This window comes from Hermetia illucens, chromosome 1 (assembly GCF_905115235.1).
Source record: "Hermetia illucens chromosome 1, iHerIll2.2.curated.20191125, whole genome shotgun sequence".
NCBI lineage: Eukaryota > Metazoa > Arthropoda > Insecta > Diptera > Stratiomyidae > Hermetia > Hermetia illucens.
In genome coordinates, this window is record NC_051849.1 from 74,966,828 (window position 1) to 74,986,490 (window position 19,663).

At 42.0% G+C, this 19,663-nt stretch overlaps 1 protein-coding gene across 1 annotated transcript in view; it reads right to left on the reverse strand.

Moving 5' to 3' along the window:
- Positions 1 to 10,281: 10,281 nt before the first annotated feature.
- LOC119661645 (endoplasmic reticulum metallopeptidase 1-like) overlaps positions 10,282 to 19,663 on the reverse strand; it is a 37,421-nt gene continuing 28,039 nt past the window's right edge. Inside the window, exons 11-13 of the mRNA XM_038071077.1 lie at positions 19,083 to 19,152; positions 10,534 to 10,816; positions 10,282 to 10,475 (exon numbers count right to left, since the gene is read on the reverse strand). Coding sequence (XP_037927005.1) covers positions 10,317 to 10,475; positions 10,534 to 10,816; positions 19,083 to 19,152 — 512 coding nt within the window. The 3' untranslated portion in view covers positions 10,282 to 10,316. The remainder of the gene's footprint in view (positions 10,476 to 10,533; positions 10,817 to 19,082; positions 19,153 to 19,663) is intronic.

The window sequence follows — 19,663 nt, forward strand, 5'->3', positions numbered from 1 at the left end:
TACAGAAATGTAATATTGAAAGCAGTGTTGAAGATCACCGAATGAATAACTGTATTACTCACCAAAACCATATGCTTCGCCTTAGAATTCTCTAAATTTCCCTAGCTACTAACTGGGGATGTTGTTAGTATTTATTACTTTATTTCTTCCCCTTAGATCCCCGTTTTTCAACCAACTGCAATATTAATTCGCCGATTGTGGGTTCTAGTTTCTCTCTATTCCCGGTAAACCACGGATATTTGGAAACAATATGAATATCTCAAAATATGGTAGTTCGTTTGCCCAAAACGGTTAACATATACTTCTTCTGTGCCTTTTCAGACATGGTGTTATCACTTTGCCCTTCCCCACTAGGATCTACTATGCTAACTGTTCATGGGAAGTATTGGATTCGTCGATTGCTGCATAAAAACTTCCAACTGTGACTAAGTCCTTAAACACACAGGCCGTAGTGGTGTATCATCCCGACTAATCGATTTCTGTTACTTAATATGATCCAAGCCACCGCAATTTGCCCTCATCAGCACTAACGAGCCAGAGACCCGAAGCTCGGTGCGGCTACTTACAGAGAAACACCGCCCTCTTTATATAGCATTTCTGGATCTTGAGAAAGCGTTTGATGGTACACCACACGAGCTCATCTGGTTTGCTCCACGGGTGGGGTATCAAAACCGCTTCGTATCTCCGTTGGTATTCATCAAGGAAGCGCCCTCTCACCATTCCTGTTTGTTATTGTTATTTTTGAAGGCCCATCTTAAGGAAACAGGTACTATCACTGTCAGTGGCAATGACCTGCTTAGTGATTTAAATATTCCTCGAATGGAAAACTGCGCCGGGAATTTTTCCACGCACCTGAATGAAGTGGCGTTCCACAGCTGGTGTTCTTTGTGATTGAAGTATCAACAAACGTTTCAAATCTAAAATTTCCCGCAGTGTGGTCTGCCCTGTTGCCCTCCATGTTTCTGAGTGTTCGCCGACAAAAAACTTTAATGAACGGCGTCTTGCGGTAATGGAGGCGGAGATTTTACGTTGGATCCATATTCTAACACGTCATGATCACATCCGAAATGCGGATATGCACGATCAATATGGGATGGCATTGATCGTGGAAAAATTGCGAGAGAGGCATCTTAGATGGTATGGTCACGTAATTCGCGCAAACGTTAATTCAGTTACTAAGATTAGTCCGAACATCGAAGTCGATGTTAAGCGATCAGAAGGCCGGTCGAACCAACAGTGATTTGATACGCTGGACGGTGATATGAAGTCCTTTCGATTGCATCCAGATCAGGCCTTTAATAGAACAGAATCACGCAATCGATCATGACAAGCCAACCTGACTTGCGAACAGCAAAAGGCTTAAAAAAAAGAAGAATATTTGGGTACAAGGTAGCTAGCTCCATTTATACCCAGCTCATCGTGTATATATGTTCAATACATCCGATATTCCGTACGATGTGGTGCTGGAATTTCTAAGGTTTTATGTAAAAAAAACCTTTTTAAAATTGATTTTCTCTACTCTTAATTTCTGTATATCTGCCTGTCTTTCACACCTATTACAATATCTCAGAAACGGTTATTCCGGTAGAAAGGTGCAAACTGTGAACCTCACTGAATGTAGTGAGTAACATAGTTTCGCATTGAGTTTAAGGGGAGTCCCCATATACGTAAAAGGAGGTGCAAAATTTTAAAATTTTCTTTCACTGAATATAGTCAGCTGGATATCATATGAAAAGTCTGAAGATGAGTATTTTCCCAAGCGAGCATCCATTGTGACGTTTGATGCAAAAAAAACGGTGCAGGGGCTGGAACGTGATCATTTCTTTCACGGACCCTCAATTAGAAACTAATGAATAAAAAAAATCTGAAAAAAACATATACAATCAGCTCCGAAAAGTGGAACTGAAAGTTCATTAGTGGAAAAACCCAAGGGAAACGAAAACCCTGAATGGAACAGAGTTACTTAGCATCAAAAAGGCGGAAAGTAAAACAAAGTACAAGTTCGCCCAGAAGCCATAGTTAATAGTTAATAAGGGCAATCCGTCCTAGGTGGAACTACCCAAAAAGGTCGAAGTTGATTCCACCTTAACGGATGTAACTGGAAGCGTCAACACATTCCGCAGAACCTAGAAAGGGGATCTTATGTTCGAGTTGAAAAGGTCCAACGTCCAGCAGATGAATGGAGAGATTACTTCAGTCCGTACCCGAAAACACCAGATCTACATACAGTGAAAGGATTTCGATGAAGTGACATCACGAGGGGAAATTTACACTGTTTTGGAAAAACAATTTATGTTAGAAGAACCGTACGCCAACGAGTGCAATGGGAATTCCACATGTCTGCCACGCGTAGGAAAGGAGGGATGGGATAGTCGCCATATTGCCGGAAGTGGTTAATGACTGGATTTCAGGAAGGCAATGAAAAAATGAGGTTTGTTCAAATAAATTACAATCATTACAGGGTCGCTCAGGATTTTTTTGACCAGACCACATATGAATCGGAATTGGAAATTGTCATTATAAGTGGACTTATATAAACTGCCACCCTGGCGTACGGGCTCCAGAGGTGGCGTATATGTTTACAACGTGACATTGTTTGAATTTTAGGAAATTGTAATAAGTTAGGTTTCGTTATGGAAGAATGATTGCTAAAAGTGGAATAATGGTAAGTACCAATCTCTGAGCGGCTGCGCGGCAAATAGAATGGCACCATCTTTGCTGTCAAAGAAAACTTACATTTGTTGTTTCTATGGTGGACCTTATAGCCAGTTCTGGATCTTGATTATTTTGCCCGCAAGGGGGATTTCGCTAAGGGCCCAAAAGTCAAGTACCCGCTGCGAAGATGTAGCAATCTAAACCAAACTGTGGTTTGTGAGATAATGAACGTTTATTCAAAGTTAAAATCCACTTTTATACATTTGACTTAAACACTAAAACAATTAATCATACAATTTTATTGCGTGGCGATCAAGAACTTGCTCCACTTTCCTGCATATCCGTCGATGAGTCGCGTGTAACCCGATTCTTGAACTCACTCGACCACCCAGATAATTTAATCAATGAATATAGATAAGTGCATGGTTTCAATATGCATGTGATGGGAAAATGCATATCCAGTAACAAATACTTATTCCGAGCAACACGCCACAAATGTATCATGTGCGCAAGTCTAACATGATACATTTGGGTTTCATATTGATCATGCCCGCAATTGACAAAGATGTGAGGCTTTTCTACAAAAAAATTGGAAGAGCAGACTTTCATAGAGATTTGGTTAGACCAACTTAATAAAGCAGGCGCTCCTACTGAAAGATCTCTCTGTTAGGCACAATGCTTCGACAAAGCATATGACGCGTCCATGACTAGGAGAGGCACCTTCCCTGGTAGAAGATCCAACTACTGGTGAAATTGTAAATTGGCCAGCCTTCAATCGACCTGACGAATGACCCAGAGGGCGGTAGGCAGAATCGATTAGGGGCGAAAAGAGCGCGCCTATAAAGAAGCCCTCAAAACCCTCAATCACCCGTTTATAGAACCTCATGTCTCCTGGGGAAAATGCTGGAGCGGGTTATATACAATAGAATGTTACTGCTTCTCGAGAGCTAAGTAGAAAATGGAGGAATCTTCTTAGAAATTCAAACGTTCGTATCTGCGTCAAAATTGAGAATTTCGAGAAAACTCGTGATCACTAGTATAGAGCAGAATTAGACCTGCAAAATGGTATATAGGTTGGGGGTTCGCGAAGCCCAAACATGGCCGCAAAATGGAGGAAACTTCTGAAAACGCTCGTATCTCCATTAACATTGAGAATTTCGAGAAAAGGAGCTTAATCCGTGATCACTGGTATAGAGTAGAACTAGACCTGCGAAATGGTATGTAGGTTGGGAGTCCAGGTGACGTTAAAACGGTAGGAAAATGGAGGAATCTTCTCAAACATTTTAAACGCTCGTATCTCCGTTAATGCTGACAATTTCGAAAGAAGAAGCTTGATCCGTGATCACTGGTATAGAGGAGAACTGGACCTGTAAAATGGTATGCAGGTTGGGGGTCCAGGAGTCGTAAAAATGGTCTAAAAATGAAGGAATCTTCTGAAAAACTGAGTATTGAGTATTTCGAGAAAAAGAGCATAACTCGTGATCACTAGAATAGAGGAGAATTAGACCTGCGAAATGGAATATAGGTTGGGGATCCAGGAGGCGTCAAATTCGCCGAAAAAAGAGAAATCTTGTCTTCGTTATTATTGAGAATTTCGGAAAAAGGATCTCAATCCGTCATCACTGGCATAGAGGAGAATTAGGCCCGCAATGGCAGCTTAACTCGTGATGGCTACAATAGAAGAGAATTAGATCTGCAAAATGGTATATAGGCTAGCGGGTCCAGGGGCGTAAAAATGGCCGAGAAATGGAGGAATCTTCTGAAAAGCTTCAACCGCTCGTATCTCCGTTAATATCGAGAATTTCGAGGAAAGGAGCTTAATTCGTGATCACTGGTATAGAGGAGAACTAGACCTGCGCAATGGTATGTAGGTTGGGAGTCCAGGTGACGTAAAAATGGTAGGAAAATCGCCGAAAAATGGAGGAATCTTCTGAAATTTTTAAACGCTCGTATCTCCGTTAATATTAAGGGTTTCGAGAAAAGGAGCTTAATTCGTGATCACTGGAATAGAGGAGAATTCATCATCATCAACGGCGCAACAACCGGTATCGGGTCTAGACCTGCCTTAATAAGGAACTCCAGACATTCCCGTTTTGCCCCGAGGTCCACCAATTCGATATCCCTAAAAGCTGTCTGGCGTCTTCTTTTTCTACCAGAGATATTGCCCTTATAGACTTTCCGGGTGGGATCATTCTCATCCATACGAATGAAGTGACCCGCCCACCGTAACCTATTGAGCCGGATTTTATCCACCACCTGACGGTCATGGTATCGCTCATAAATTTCGTCATTGTGTAGGCTACGGAATCGTCCATCCTCATGTAGGGGGCCAAAAATTCTTCGGAGGATTCTTTTCTTGAACGCGGCCAAGAGTTCGCAATTTTTCTTGCTAAGAACCCAAGTTTCCGAGAAATACATGAGGACTGGCAAGATCACAGTCTTGTACAAGAAGTGCCTTGACGCTATGTTGAGACGTTTCGAGCGGAACAGTCTTTGTAAGCTGAAATAGGCTTTGTTGGCTGACAACAACCGTGCGCGGATTTCATCATCGTAGCTGTTATCGGTTGTGATTTTCGACCCGAGTTAGGAGAAATTTTCAATTTTCCTGCTTGACCAGTGCGGTTTGATGTTGTTGGTTGATTCGTCTTCGGTGCTGACGTTGCCACCATATATCTCTTGCCTTCATTGATGTGCAGCCTGCTCGATCTGGATGAAGGCAGTTTGTATGTCTAGGGTGGTTCTTCCCATTAAGTCGATATCGTCAGCATAAGCCAGTAGTTGGGTGGACTTAAAGAGGATCGTGCCTCTTGCATTTACCTCAGCATCACGGATCATTTTCTCGAGGGCCAGGTTAAAGAGGACGAATGATAGGTCATCCCCTTGTCTTAGACCATTGTTGATGTCGAATATTCTCGAGAGTGATCCTGCTGCTTTTATCTGACGTCCCACATTGGTTAGGGTCAGCCTAGTCAGTCTTATTAATTTCACCGGGATACCGAACTCTCTTATGGCCGTGTACAGTTTTACCCTGGCTATGCTATCATAGGCGGCTTCAAAGTCGATGAAGAGATGGTGCAACTGTTGTCTATGTTCAAACAGTTTTTCCATCGCTTACCAAAGAGAGAAAATCTGATCTGTTGCTGATTTGCGTGGAGCGAAGTTTCTTTGGTATGAGCCAATGATGTTCTGGGCGTATGGGCCTATCCGGCCTAGTAAGATAGCGGAGAATATCTTATAGATGGTACTCAGCAACGTGATAATGCCTCGTTGCCAATCCTCAGGCATTGATTGGTTGTCCCATACTTTGAGCACAAGTTGATGAACCACTTGATGTAACTGGTCGCCTCCATGTTTAACTAATTCGGCTGTAATTACATCGGCTCCTGGCGACTTATCATTTTTTAGCATATGAATTATACGGACTATTTCTCCTAAACTTGGTGGTGGCAGAATTTGTCCGTCGTCTTCAGTTGGCGGGACCTCCAACTCGATGTTCTGGTTGTGCAGTAGCTCATCAAAGTACTCAACCCATCGCTCCAACATGCTCATTCTGTCGGAAATCAGATTTCCCTCTTTCTCTCGGGAGGATGAGCATCGAGGTGTATAAGGCTTCATCCTGCTGACTTGTTGGCAAAACATGCGCGCTTGGTGCGGTTGCTCCCTGTACTTTTCTAGTTAGACTTCTTGGTTCTCCCAGGCTTCCTTTTCCGTCTGTGAAGTCGCTTCTCCGCTCGACGGAGTTCGTGATAAGTGTCTGCGCCTGCCCGCGTTCTTTGAGATTGCAACATTACTCGGTATGCGGCATTCTTCCGTTCCATTGCTAGCTTACATTTATCGTCAAACCTGCCGTTCCGATTCCTTTTGCGACTGGGGCCAAGTATGTTTGTGGCCGTATCCATGATAACGTTCTTCAGGTGATTGTGAAGAGCATTTGTTGATGCTTCATCTCCAGGTCCTCTGTTGACCGCGGTTATTGCGGCATCCATTTCCCTCTTACAGGTTTCGCGGAGGGTTGTGTTGTGGATGGCTTCAGTGTTCACTCTCACCTGATTGTCAGAGGGGATTCAAGGTGGTATTGTTATTCGAGCTCGGAACACCATGCCAACGAGATAGTGATCCGAGTCTATATTGGCCCCCTATATGTTCTGACATTCATCAAGGCTGAGAGGTGGCGGCGTTCGATCAACACGTGGTCAACTTGGTTGAAAGTGGTCCTGTCTGGAGAGGCCTACGTATATTTGTAAACCGCTTTCCGCGCAAACCAGGTACTTCCAACAACCATTTCGTGTGACCCTGCTAATTGAATAATCCGCAGTCCGTTATCATTTGTATTTTGGTGTAAGCTATGGGAGCCAACGTATCGTCTGAATCGGGCTCCTTCCCTGCTTGGCTGTTAAAATCCCCAAGTATGATTTTAATATCATATCTGGGGCAGGCTTGAGGGTTCGGTCTACTGTAGACTCCTCCGACTCTGTAGTCGCCTCTGTAGGGGCGTGAACGTTAATGAGGCTTATATTTCTAAACTTGCCTCGGAAGCGCAGAGTGCATAGCCGTTCGCTTATGTTTTCAAAGCCGATAACAGCAGGTTTCATTTTTTTGGCTGACTAAGAAATCCATTCCGAGTTTACTGGATGGCCACTATAATATATGGTGTAGCGGCCCTAGTCCAGAAAACCGGTCTCTGTCCATCGCATCTCTTGTAACGCTGTTCTATTAGCTCTATATTAGGAACAGGGTATCGGCTAGCTACTCATCAGCTTTATCTGTGTACAGGGAGCGCACGTTCCATGTGAAAATGCGCAAATCGTTAATCCGTTGTTGTTGCCGGGTTCGTCGTTGTAAGATCCATCCTGTCCGAGGCTCTTTCCTGGCTTGGTAACATCGGTTTTCCGTGTAGGGTTGTCAGCCCTACCCGACCCCCAACCTGGAAGACCAGTTGGTACAATTTGTCCCGTTTTCAGGCGCGGGAGACTCGCCTTCATCCTTCTTCTTCTGCAGGTTTCCGCTAAGAAAGAGTTGCCAGTGATCACCACGTGGAGGTGGAGATAGGGTTTGGTAGTAGGGCTGTTGGTGTTGGTTCAGCAGGCCTTTCCCAAGTTTTATGCTCTGCGGGTACCAATCCAGGTTTCGCCCTGGGACCTATACTACCCTTTGACCCTTTGAGGAGAATTATACTTGGAAAATGATATGTAGGTTGTCTTCTGCAAAACTTTAAGCCTTCGTATTTCCGTTAATATTGAGGACCTCGAGAAAAGGAGCTTAATTCGTGATCACTGGTATAAAGGAGAATTAGACCGGCGAAATGATATGTAGGTTGGGAGAGGTGACGCAAAAATTGCCGAAATATGGAGGAATCTTTTGAAAAATTTAAAACGCTCTTATCTCCGTTAATATTGATAATTTCGAGAAAAGGAGCTTAATTTATGATAACTAGTATAGAGGAGAATCAGGCCTGCCAAATGGTGTATATGTTGAGGGTCAAGGTGACGTAAAATGGCAGAGAAATGGAGGAGTCTAATGAAAAACTGTAGACGCTCGTATCTCCGTTAATATTGAGAATTTTGGAAAAAGGACCTTAATCCGGGATGACTGATGTAGAGGAAAATTAGACCTGCAAAGTGCTATGTAGGTTCGGGGTTCGGGTGACGCAAAGATGGCTGCAAAATTTAGGAATCTAAGGAAAAATTTTAAACGCTCGTGTTTCCACTCATATTGAGATTTTCCAGAAAAGGAACTTAATCCGTGATGACTGGATCGTTTGGGGAGTCCAGGTGGCGTAAAAATGGCCGAGAAATGGAGGAATCTCCTGCGAAACTCAAGACGCTAGTATTGAGGAGATTTAGACCAGCAAAATGGTAATAGGCTGAGGCTCCGTTAATATTGCCAACTTCGGGAAAAGGTGCTTAATTCGTGATCGTTAGTTTGGAGGCGCATTTGACCTGCAAAATGGTAGATAGGTGTGGCATTCCAAGTGGCGGAAAAACAATCTCGAAGTGGAGGAATCTTTAGGAAAACTAAAGCACAATTCAATCACGTGGTCAGCAAAGTGGTATATAGACTGGAAGGGATCCAGGTGGTGTAAAAATCCCGGAAGGCGGAGCAATTTTTTGAAAAGATTTAAACGCTCGTATCTCCGTCAATATGGAGTATTTAGGGGAAAAGAGGTTAATTCATAGTCAGTCGTGTAGACGAGAATTACACCTTTCAAATGCTTTGTTGATTGGGAGTCTAAGTGCGAGGCCAGAGGGCGGAAGAATGTTTTGGGAAACTTTGCATACTCTCTGGTAGTATTGGGAATTTCGAGAAAAGCTTAAGTGGGTCATCCCATTTCATTCCAGTTTCTTTTCACTTTTTTTAGAAATGTTTAGTGAAGTACTCGATAAAGATAAAGTTAAACTTTTTTTTTGTGAATTTTCACGTTTTTTTAACTACCACATGAATGGTAATTATCCTAGTTTGCGGACCGTAGAAATATGTTGTGAATAAGCCCTGAAAATTTCAAAGAATTTCGTTGGGTAGATTTTGGGCTATAGTGGCAGCAGATTTTCAATATACAGTTTGGAGAAAAACGCATTTGAAAAGTAGAATGCGATTTGTAGCTATGAAACCTTAACTGACCATTAATCTACTATACCTATAATGTGGGTAGTCAGACATGCTAAATGCATATACATAACGGGCTACGTACAAATTGGATAGTTTTACACACAAATATACTCACAGAAGAAGCAAACAAAACCTTTCATACTTGAAGCGCCCAGCTTCCGGTTTTCCGACTTGTTTATCTAAATTTCAGTATTCATTGTTGTAACGGTACTTTTTTGACCAACAAACCTGTAAACTTGATAAAAGTTCAATCATTATGTTACCTTTCCAATGCCTTTCCAATGGCTTATTATGGAAAATTTAGGACAATTATGACGGGTTCAATTTTTGTAAAAAAAATTTTTTTTATTAATGATTTACGAACCACGAAATGCGTGGTAAGAATATGAAAGCCACATTTCATTTGAAAAATGAATAGCCAGTGTATATAGTGCGGCGAGTCAAAGCCGCATTTTGAGCCTTTTACGTGCTTTCCTCTTCACAACGTCTATTTTATTAAGATACTTATGTTGCACATTCTCGTTTTGTTAGCATGTTGTACAAATAGAAGAGAACGCTTTGGAAACTGGTTTTACCGGTTATGATTCGGCATGTGTACAAAAAAGTCACTACTGTCAATACTGTAATAAATTTTTAAACGCGCTTTTCTCAACTCAGCGTTTTTTGAGTTGGCGTTGAAGGTTAAAAAAACCACTTGGTTAGTTGCTTTGAAATTTTAATATGTTATTATAGAGGTTCAAGGGAATAGAATGAATCTTGGAGACGGAGATTGGTGCTAAACATTTTGATTTACATCAGGTTTTTGGTACGGAAAAATTTGAAAAATCGCCGCCATTTTGTTATTTTTTGGCGATATTTTTTTATCGTTTTGTGTTTCATGCTGATTAAAACCCCATTTTTTGCTTATTTTTGGAAGTCTCAGTGACCCCACGCCACCAATTTTTCACATTTTATGAAAAAATTTGTAGCAAGCAAAAGCCAGCCTGGAAAATTTTATAAATCCATTTTTTAAACTGCGTGCATTCTATTAAAATAATTTATTTTTCATTTTTTGCTTAAAATATGTACCAATCATAACTCTCCCGCGCACTTTGTACAGAAGTCCAAATGGGGAAAGAATGCACAAAGTCTCTAAAATCTTCTGTGTACTCGTTCATTTCTGAATAAACAGTCACTAATCCAATCGACAGAGCATTCTTGGAACTATCCACAACCTGAAAGAAAGTCAATCGTTTGACATATGTTGTACCGCCAGCATTTGTTATATCTTACCCTCAACGTTAATGAGAATGTGTAAGGCAGACTATCTTTTCCAAATTGTATATAAACATTTTGTTGTTTTAGAGTATTGGGTGGTGGACTTTGAGATGCAAAAGACCAATCCGTCAACATACCACCATTATTAGCGGCAATCATTAGTCGATATTTGGTCGGCCTTCCAATTAGTTTTAATGTGTATTTGTACATTTTGGAGCCGACTTCGCTCTTCGAGACTAGTTGCATTACACTTGGATTCTGAATCTTAGGTGAAGGCGCTTCCGTCCAGTATGCGTTTCTGAAAATTAAAGAAAGCAACCATTATTTTATCTTTTCGAAAACGTAAATAAATTGCCAATATATTCATTTCAATGAAATTCTTCGTATAGATCAAAGTGTTGCAAGTTGAGAATGCCAAAATTTAGAAAAAATTAAAGTAAGCATAATCTAGTGTATGATGTCTACTACTGGTTTCGAATTTCGAAAGTACCGTCGTTTTAAACAAAGAAGTAAGGGTCCGTCTAATAACATTCTACACAATTAGTTAATATAAATTGCTATTCCATACCTATAAACTTGACGATACGGCTGGATCTAGAACGATCACGGATCAGTAAGTGCAACTTCAGGTGAATTAGGAGTAATACATAGGAAGGCTATTGCAAACTTAATACACTCGGCCTCTTAATTTTATTCTGCCTGTATCATCATCATCATCATCATCATCAACGGCGGAACAACCGGCATCCGGTCTAGGTCTGCCTTACTAAGGAACTCCAGACACCCGGTTTTGCGCCGAGGTTCACCAATTCGATATCCCCACAAGCTGTCTGGCGTCCTGACCTACGCCATCGCTCCATCTTAGGCAGGGTCTGCCTCGTCTTCTTTGTCTACCATAGATATTGCCCTTATAGACTTTCCGGGGTGGATATCCTAATCCATACCGATTAAGTGACATGCCCACCGTAACCTATTGAGCAGGATTTTATCCGCAACCGGATGGTCATGGTATCGCTCATAGATTTCGTCGTTATGTAGGCTACGAAATCGTCCATCCTCATGTAGGAGGCCAAAAATTCATCGGAGGATACTTCTCTCAAAACGCGGCCAAGAGTTCGCAGTTTTTTTTGCTAAGAACCCAGGTCTCCGAGAAATACATAATGACTGGCAAGATCATAGTCTTGTACATTAAGAGCTTTGACCCTATGGTGAGACGTTTCGAGCGGAACCGTAAGCCGTAATAGGCTCGGTTGGCTGACAACAACCGTGCGCGGCATTCAGCATCGTAGCTGTTATCGGTTGTTATTTTCGACCCTAGATAGGAGAAATTATCAACGGTCTCAAAGTTGTAGTCTATCTTTATTCTTTCCGTTTGACCAGTGCGATTTGATGTTGTTGTATTTCGGTGCTGATGTTGCCATCATATATTTTGTTTTGCCTTCATTGATGCGCAGCCCAAGATCTCGCGCCGCCTGCTCGATCTGGATGAAGGCAGTTTGTACGTCTCAGGTCGTTTTTCTCATGATGTCGATATCGTCAGCATAGGCCAGTAGTTGGGTGGACTTGAAGAGGATCGTACCTCTTGCATTTACCTCGGCATCACAGATCACTTTCTCGAGGGCCAGGTTAAAGAGGGCGCATGATAGGGCATCCCCTTGTCCTAGACCATTGTTGATGTCGAATGGTCTTGAGAGTGATCCTGTTGCTTTTATCTGGCCCCGCACATTGGTCAGGGTCAGCCTAGTCAGTTTTATCAATTTCCTCGTGATACCGAACTCGCTCATGGCCGTGCTCATTTTTACCCTGGCTATGCTTTTATAGGCGGCTTTAAAGTTGGTGAGTAGATGGTGGAACTGTTGTCCATATTCCAACAGTTTTTCTATTGCTTGCCGGTGGAAGAAAATCTAATCTGTTGCTGATTTGCCTGGAGTGAAGCCTCTTTGGAATGGGCCAATGATATTCTGGGCATATGGGGCTATCCGGCCTAGCAAGATAGAGGAGAATATCTTTTAGAGGGTACTCAGCAACGTGATACCTCTATAATTGCTGCACTGTGTGATATCTCCCTTTTTATGTATAAGACAGATAATGCCTCGTTGCCAATCGTCAGGTATTGATTCGCTGTTCCATACCTTGAGCACAAGTTGACGAGCACTTGGCGTAACCGCTTGTATCTTATTAGAAAAGATGGTCAAGTTGGATATTCTCAGAAAAGATGGTCTTACTAACTTGACCATAAACGCTGGGTAATGTAACAATGATAGTAACGAGTATACCAAGCTATATTCTTAATCAACAGCGAAATGCCTTGTTATGACTCTATCAATATCCAACTCGAAGGTAAACCTTCCACCCATTTACTTCAACGCATACAACCACTACACTGTTTATAAATTAACCTGTTCAATTTTAATAATTTTGAGTCTTGTACACATCTTTTAGAACTCAATCACCTATTCGAATAAGCCACAAATTCCAATTAAGATGCGCCTTTGAAACAGAGAGTTTGGGGAGATTTTATTGCCCATCAAGTTACCAAAGCCTCACTATACTCACTAAATCGGTGAGTAAAACTCAAATACGAGCCGAGTTTTTGAAAACTTGCATACGAATGTGCGTGCACCTCCCGGAAAAGTAGATGAGTAGAATAAAGATGATTTCTATAGTCACACGAAAACAAGAAGCTTTTATAAACTCGGCTTTATTGAAAACAAATGATAAATGATGATAAAAGCGGTTTACTGTCTGTCTTTTTTTTGAGGAGGTGGAAATCTTCAAAAGCCAGCCTGTGAAATTTTAATCCACTAAAACCACTTCCCTCCATGCCCCGGAGAACCACCATCTAGTGTTACATCACGGAGCGGAGTCAGCTCAATCTAACTTCGTCACGTTTTCTCTACCCCGTTGTACGTAACCGCGCTTTTCTCGTCTCCTCTGTTTTTCGTAGTTTGCTGTCGATAGATGCGTTGATCGCACCAGATTTTCTGGTACGAACATCTCACGTAGAGTCTCCTTTGGGTTCTTCCTTTCTTTCACAAATTCAGGAGAGTGGAAGAATATGTGCTCTGGGTCCTCTGAGACTCCATCAGGTATTCTGTTTAAAACTGTATAGGTATTGGCGACGTTGGTGAGAAACTGGGTAAGATTATAATTAATCTCACGGTACTGTATCTCAAACCACTCCTTGGTAGCAGGGATCAGCTTGTCTGTTCACTAACCCTTCACCGAGCGCTTCCAACTCGTTGCCATCTATTTAGAGATCCCTACCTTTCGGCGCTCTTCTTGATAGATTTCGCATCGTATATGTTCGTCATCTCATCTGCCAAGATATCAATCGGCGTCATTCCCAAAAAGACGAATGCTGCATCATCTGAGAAAGTCCTGAAAACAAAGCACTTCTGTAGACTGCACTCAGTTTGTTAGTGTTAAGTGTGAGCTGCATTGCTTTTCTCCAACCTAGAGATGCATAGAGCAGTATTGAACTCACTACCCTAGCCCTCCCATGTTCGGTATCATTCTTGCCAGGGCCACACTTGCAGTGGATGCTCACAAGCCAACTGCACGTGTTATCTATAGCTGAGCTTCCCATCTCACAAGTATTTGATGACCGGCTTGATAATATGGTTGTCAATTTGAATTACAGCGCTGGGTAAAAGTGATTGCTTTCGTTTTTCCTTAGAAAGCGTTTGATCAGAATTCTCTAGCCAACCGCCGTTGTACATGACGTTCCACTACATTGGGCCCAGTATGAAACCTTGTGTGACACCTTCTATAGTCGTCGGTATTATACCCCAGCCCCCTTTCTTGTAAATAGCTGTCGACGATAGCTTCGAGATAAGCGGAAATAAAAATCTTACCCAGAGATTCCTGTATTACGTTCCAATTGGCCGAGTTGAATGCATTTCGAACGTTTATAGTCACCGCCACGCTATATTTGCTTGTACTACCCCTTCGTTGAATTGGATCTTCGGCCAAACCAATAACCATTTTGATGACTGCAATGGTTGACCAGGCTTTACGGAATCCATACTGTCGATCTGAGAGGCCTTCCTGACTATCAACAACCGGAAGTAATCTATTGTAGATTACTCGGTCTAGCATTTGTCAAAAAACGTAAAGGTCTCTAGTCTGTTTGCTCAGCTGGAGGCTATCAACCTAAGGCAGTATCACTAACTACTGAAACTTCCATGGTGCAGCAACTATCCCCTCGTTTGAGAATGAACACCTCCTAGGCATGGACACGTCACATGTTTTGGTGATGCATTGGTCCACATGGACAGCTCTTTTCGTAGATGCGGCTGCTTTGTTAGGTTGATCTAGCAACACCTCTAAATAAGGTTTATTTGAATAAACCTCATTTTCTCATCGAAGTCATCACCTTCCTAAATTCTGGGCATTTTCCACTTCCAGTAATATGCCCGTTATCCCGTCCTTCCATGCAATATGGCATCCCCAGACCTCTGTATCGATCGGACAGATCAATGTCGCTGATGCCTTAAAGCAATTTTCTCTCTCAAACGGCAAGCGACCCATCCGATTCGAACCTTCCCGGCCGCGAGTGACTTCTACGTTGTGTTCACTGGTAATCGTTATTTGGCCTTTAGATATTGCCGTGGGCTTTTCACAAACTCGCAATAGATTTCTCAACAAGTTCCTTCAAATTGAACTGTTCCTTCATGGCACAGCAAATGTCTTCTTTAGATGTCACTTCATCGAGATCCTTGTACTGTATAAAGACCTCATGTTTTTGGGCCCGTACTGTGAAATTCTCCTCCAGTGAATTCTTAACTTGCGTTCGAAAGCCATCAGTTTTTCCCAAGCTGGACGTTTTCAGCTCAAACATGAGGTCACCCTTCTGGATCCTTCGAATCTTGCAGAAATTTCCGCCTAGATCTTTTAGGTTGGGGTCAGCTTTGACTTTTTCAATATCGCCGCGTAGGACAAATTGCCCTTGTTGATTTTTTCTTCGCCTTTTTAAGGTTTTGTGTGAAACAAATTAGAATCGATTCGATGTCTGTCTGTCCGTCTGTCTGCCTGTCTGTCTGTCTGTCTGTCTGTTTGTTTGTCTGTCTGTCTGTCACAGCCGATTTATTCGGAAACGGCTGAACCGATTATCACGAAAATTGGTAGGAGTATGTGATCTGCCGTTCCCTTTACATGCAGCAACTGACGCCATTTTGTGTTAAGTTAAAAGGGGATCCCCATACATGTGAAAGGAGGATGCAAAATGTTTTTTCATTAAATGTGGCCACGTGGGGTATTAAATGAAAGGTCTCAATTAGTACTTTTCAAAACTGGTTCAATATTTGATATTGGGTGAAACATAGGGGAGTGAGGGCTCAAAATATGACCCCCAAAAAGTGTAACAGGTCTCGTTCTCAGAACCTATCCAACCGAAAAATCTGAAAAAAATCTCAATAGTGCATCTCTACAAAATCTAGGCCTCAAAATATATCCCGTTCCGATATCTGCACAAATAAAGTTAATAATAGTATATTTCCACATTTTAGAAATTTACCCGGCACCCCCCTTATGTTCGTCCCAGAAGTACAAAATTTGGCATGGGTATAATGAAGAATATAATGCACAATTTGGTCAAGTTTGAAGAAAATCCAACCATTACTAACAAAGTTATAGGGGGTAAAACTTTTCAATTTTTTGTGAATTTCGTGCAGCCTACAACCTGCATGATATCATCATCACATATCGATTCGTCAACACCACAACGAGGTAAGTTAGTGTGAATTGGGTGGAAAAGAATTATTTTGTTTTAGTTCTTTAATCATTTGTATATGAATATCAATTATTTCAACGAGACATGTGTGTATGTAGGTATATAGTATATGCGTGGTAATGAACTTTGCGGGTGGAGCCTAATTCAGATAGATATAAGAAGTAAATCGGAAATATGGGTACGATCAATTTATATACGTGCCTATATGTGTACAGTATTCGAAAATAGGCAATTTGTTTGTTTAGGGTGAGCGTAACATCTACGGCTGTAATATGTACGTATGTCTCGTAGTTTTGTAGTTGTATACGGGTAGAAAAATGTGCGTTGAAATTTCTTAGATAAGATGAACACAAAACCTTTATACCCGAAGCACGAGCTTCCGGTTTTCCGACTTGTTATTAACTACCTTGGTATTAATTCATCTCTGACATTCCTGAGGGTAGCGTAAGATGTTATGGTTCGGGGTCATCTATGCTCTCATGGATGATACATCCACCGTTTTCGTTCCCCTTGGTTTTTGCCGATTCGATTGATGCAGCTTGCACTTGAGGCATCTACTTTCTCTCTTCGAGAGCTTCTAGCTTCGTTTTTCGAAACTACTAGTATGCCTTTTTTCCGTTTAGGCGCCTGCTGACATCCAAGAGGATCCACATCTCTTTTCCGCACACAAAACTATTAATATGCCTTTTTCCGCTTAGACCCATGCTGATTTCCCAGAGGATCCACATCTTTTTCCCAAATAGGATTAGGTGTCACTTGAGTCACCTGTAACACCGTTGGGGCAGCAGGCTGCAACTTGACCTTGGATTTCGTTCTTTCTGCTGCGATTTAGCAGTCTAATAGTTCTTACCATATCTTTTATGGCTTGGTGCACGTTGTGCTTACACTTGATGTACTCGGACAGCTAAACTATTTTTGCGTCAAGCTGTGCGAAGGGTAATTCTTCCGGATCAGGGCTCTACTTTCCATGAGTCATAATCGCATTTTTGTTTTTAAAAAGTCCTTCACCATTGGAATGCATTGGCCTTCCCTCCGCTCTATCTTCTATGATCTTTGGCATTGGTGGAAATCTCAGAAATGACGCACTTCCCTGGAATGAGTCCTTTTCTTGGTACAGGCACACCTCCTCCTGTCGCTCTTGAATATATGCGGTGGGTGTTGTTACGGTTTTTGTCGTCCAGCAAACTGCTTTTAACTCATCTTTCTTCGATTTTGTTACTGGTGTTATTGATAGAGCGATACTTCGCTTGAACACCTCCTGTTCCAAATCTAAAACACTTGTAGCATTAGGTGCCACAGTGGCCAAGTTGTTCACCACTGAGGCACTGCGGTCAAAGGATATCGATAATGGATGTCCCGCTTGTTCACTCCAAAAAGCCGCCTGTACTAGGGTTCCGAGCCCCTGCACCATAAGTTTCCTCTTTCTCACGTTTTCCATAGTGGTTTTATTTTCTGGGTATCCTTCCCATAGCCATTATGGCCCACGCAACCGAGATGGGCAAACACTTGCACATGCACGGTCAAAAAAGGAAAGTGCATGAAGACATATTTACACATCAATAGTTATGCCCCAATCCGCCGGAGGAAGACGGGACGGCAACCCTGTCGACTGAACCAAAACCATGTGGCCGAGGAGAACCTCCGCGTGGTGGCACCGGGAACCGCTGTATCGCATTGGCTTGCCGGCCGTGATGCAGTAGGCGAATGCTCCAAGGCCTAATTAGGGCGATCAGACCCGAGTCTGCACGGGGACTCATCTGAAGTGGCTTCGGTCACGAAACCTTACCAGGGGTATAATGGTACCATGAGAACCGGGGTAGCCCCTGGACTCTTATACTTCGGGAGAATTCCTGTCGTATATGAGTACAGCTCGGTTGTTTGCGGTTCGAGGCTATTGGTGATGCTCAAGCGAGAAGAGACCTTCAGGCCTCGGCGTGGTGTTGCGTTTCAACACGGGTGCCGTAATAATCGTTGGCGCTACAATCTATATTGGATCAGGGCCTTGAAGTGTATTAGAGCACTTCATTCAAGACCGTAACAGTACACTACAGTACACTGTAGGAGGCAATGTGGTCAGCATTGCGCTCAACAACAACAAAACCTTATTAAAATTTAAATTTTTGCCTCTCTGTCCGTCCGCCACACCCGATTTAATCGAAAAAGGCAGAGCGGATGGTCAAGAAATTTGATGAGAACATGTGTCCATTTACATGCAGCGGGTGGCGCCATTTTGTGTTGATTTTGAAGGGGGACTGCCCATCCATGCAAAAATGGGGTTGTAAAATTTTTTCGCAGAATGTAGTCATGTGATATCAAATGAATGGGCTCAATTAGTACTTTTTGAAACTGATCTTATTTCTGATATTAGATGAAACATATTGGAGCGAGGCCTCGAAACGTGTAAAACCACATTGATGCATCTATATGAAATCTGGGCCTCAAAACACATCCCGTTTCGACATCGGTCCAAATAAAAGCAATAATAGTAGATTACTATGGTTTAAAAATTTACCGGAAAACCCTCATTACGTTCACCCAAGAAGTGTAAAACTATTAGCATATGCCATAATATAGGACATCGTTTTGGAAAATTTGAAGGAGATATAGATAATAAATGAGCAGTCAAAATTTTAAATTGGAAAATTTTCGCTTTTTTTCAATGGTAATTTCAAAAGAAACCACACTCTGTGCAGTGGAATTGATTTACTCTCCTAATGGAGTGGTGGGAAGTACAGAAGCCAAGGGATCCCCATGCTTCCAACTGGATTTATGAGCGCAAAAAATGCTGTTATACTAAAATATTTACATATGCTTTAAAAGGAATACTTACGAAAAATATCGCAACCCAGAACCGTCTTCACTATCGGAGTGTAACGTCAACCCATTTCGGTTAGCGACAACTAAAAATAAAATTCCAATTTAGTTAGTTTCAAGAGACTATTGTAGATTATTCTGTTTAAACTTTAGGAATTAACAGGTGAGGCTGGTGCTTGACCGCAAAAATTCAATGAAAGCCATGTTTATATATTTAATTGGAACATCAACTTTCAGGGAATATATACATAGATCACTTCGGTAGAAAAGAAAAGTAATTAAAAGATGTAATTCCAGGCAAGCGTCTTGATGTAATTTGCACCGCCACAAAACGTTTTCTACTACTACTGTAATTTTCACTGCGGTTATGGGATATATCATACTCAAATATTTTATTATACAACTTCAATTCCCAATATATCGTGGTTTTAGCAACCGTTTGGAAATGTTAATTTTCAAGAGAAAAACTTCAGAATATGTGTTTCACTTTCGTTCCTAACTTCCTAAGAAACCTATGCTCCTCCTCTAGTGTCCACGCAACGCGTTTCTTGGATAAGTCATTTGTAGCCAATTACGGGATAGCGGACTTCACTGCGT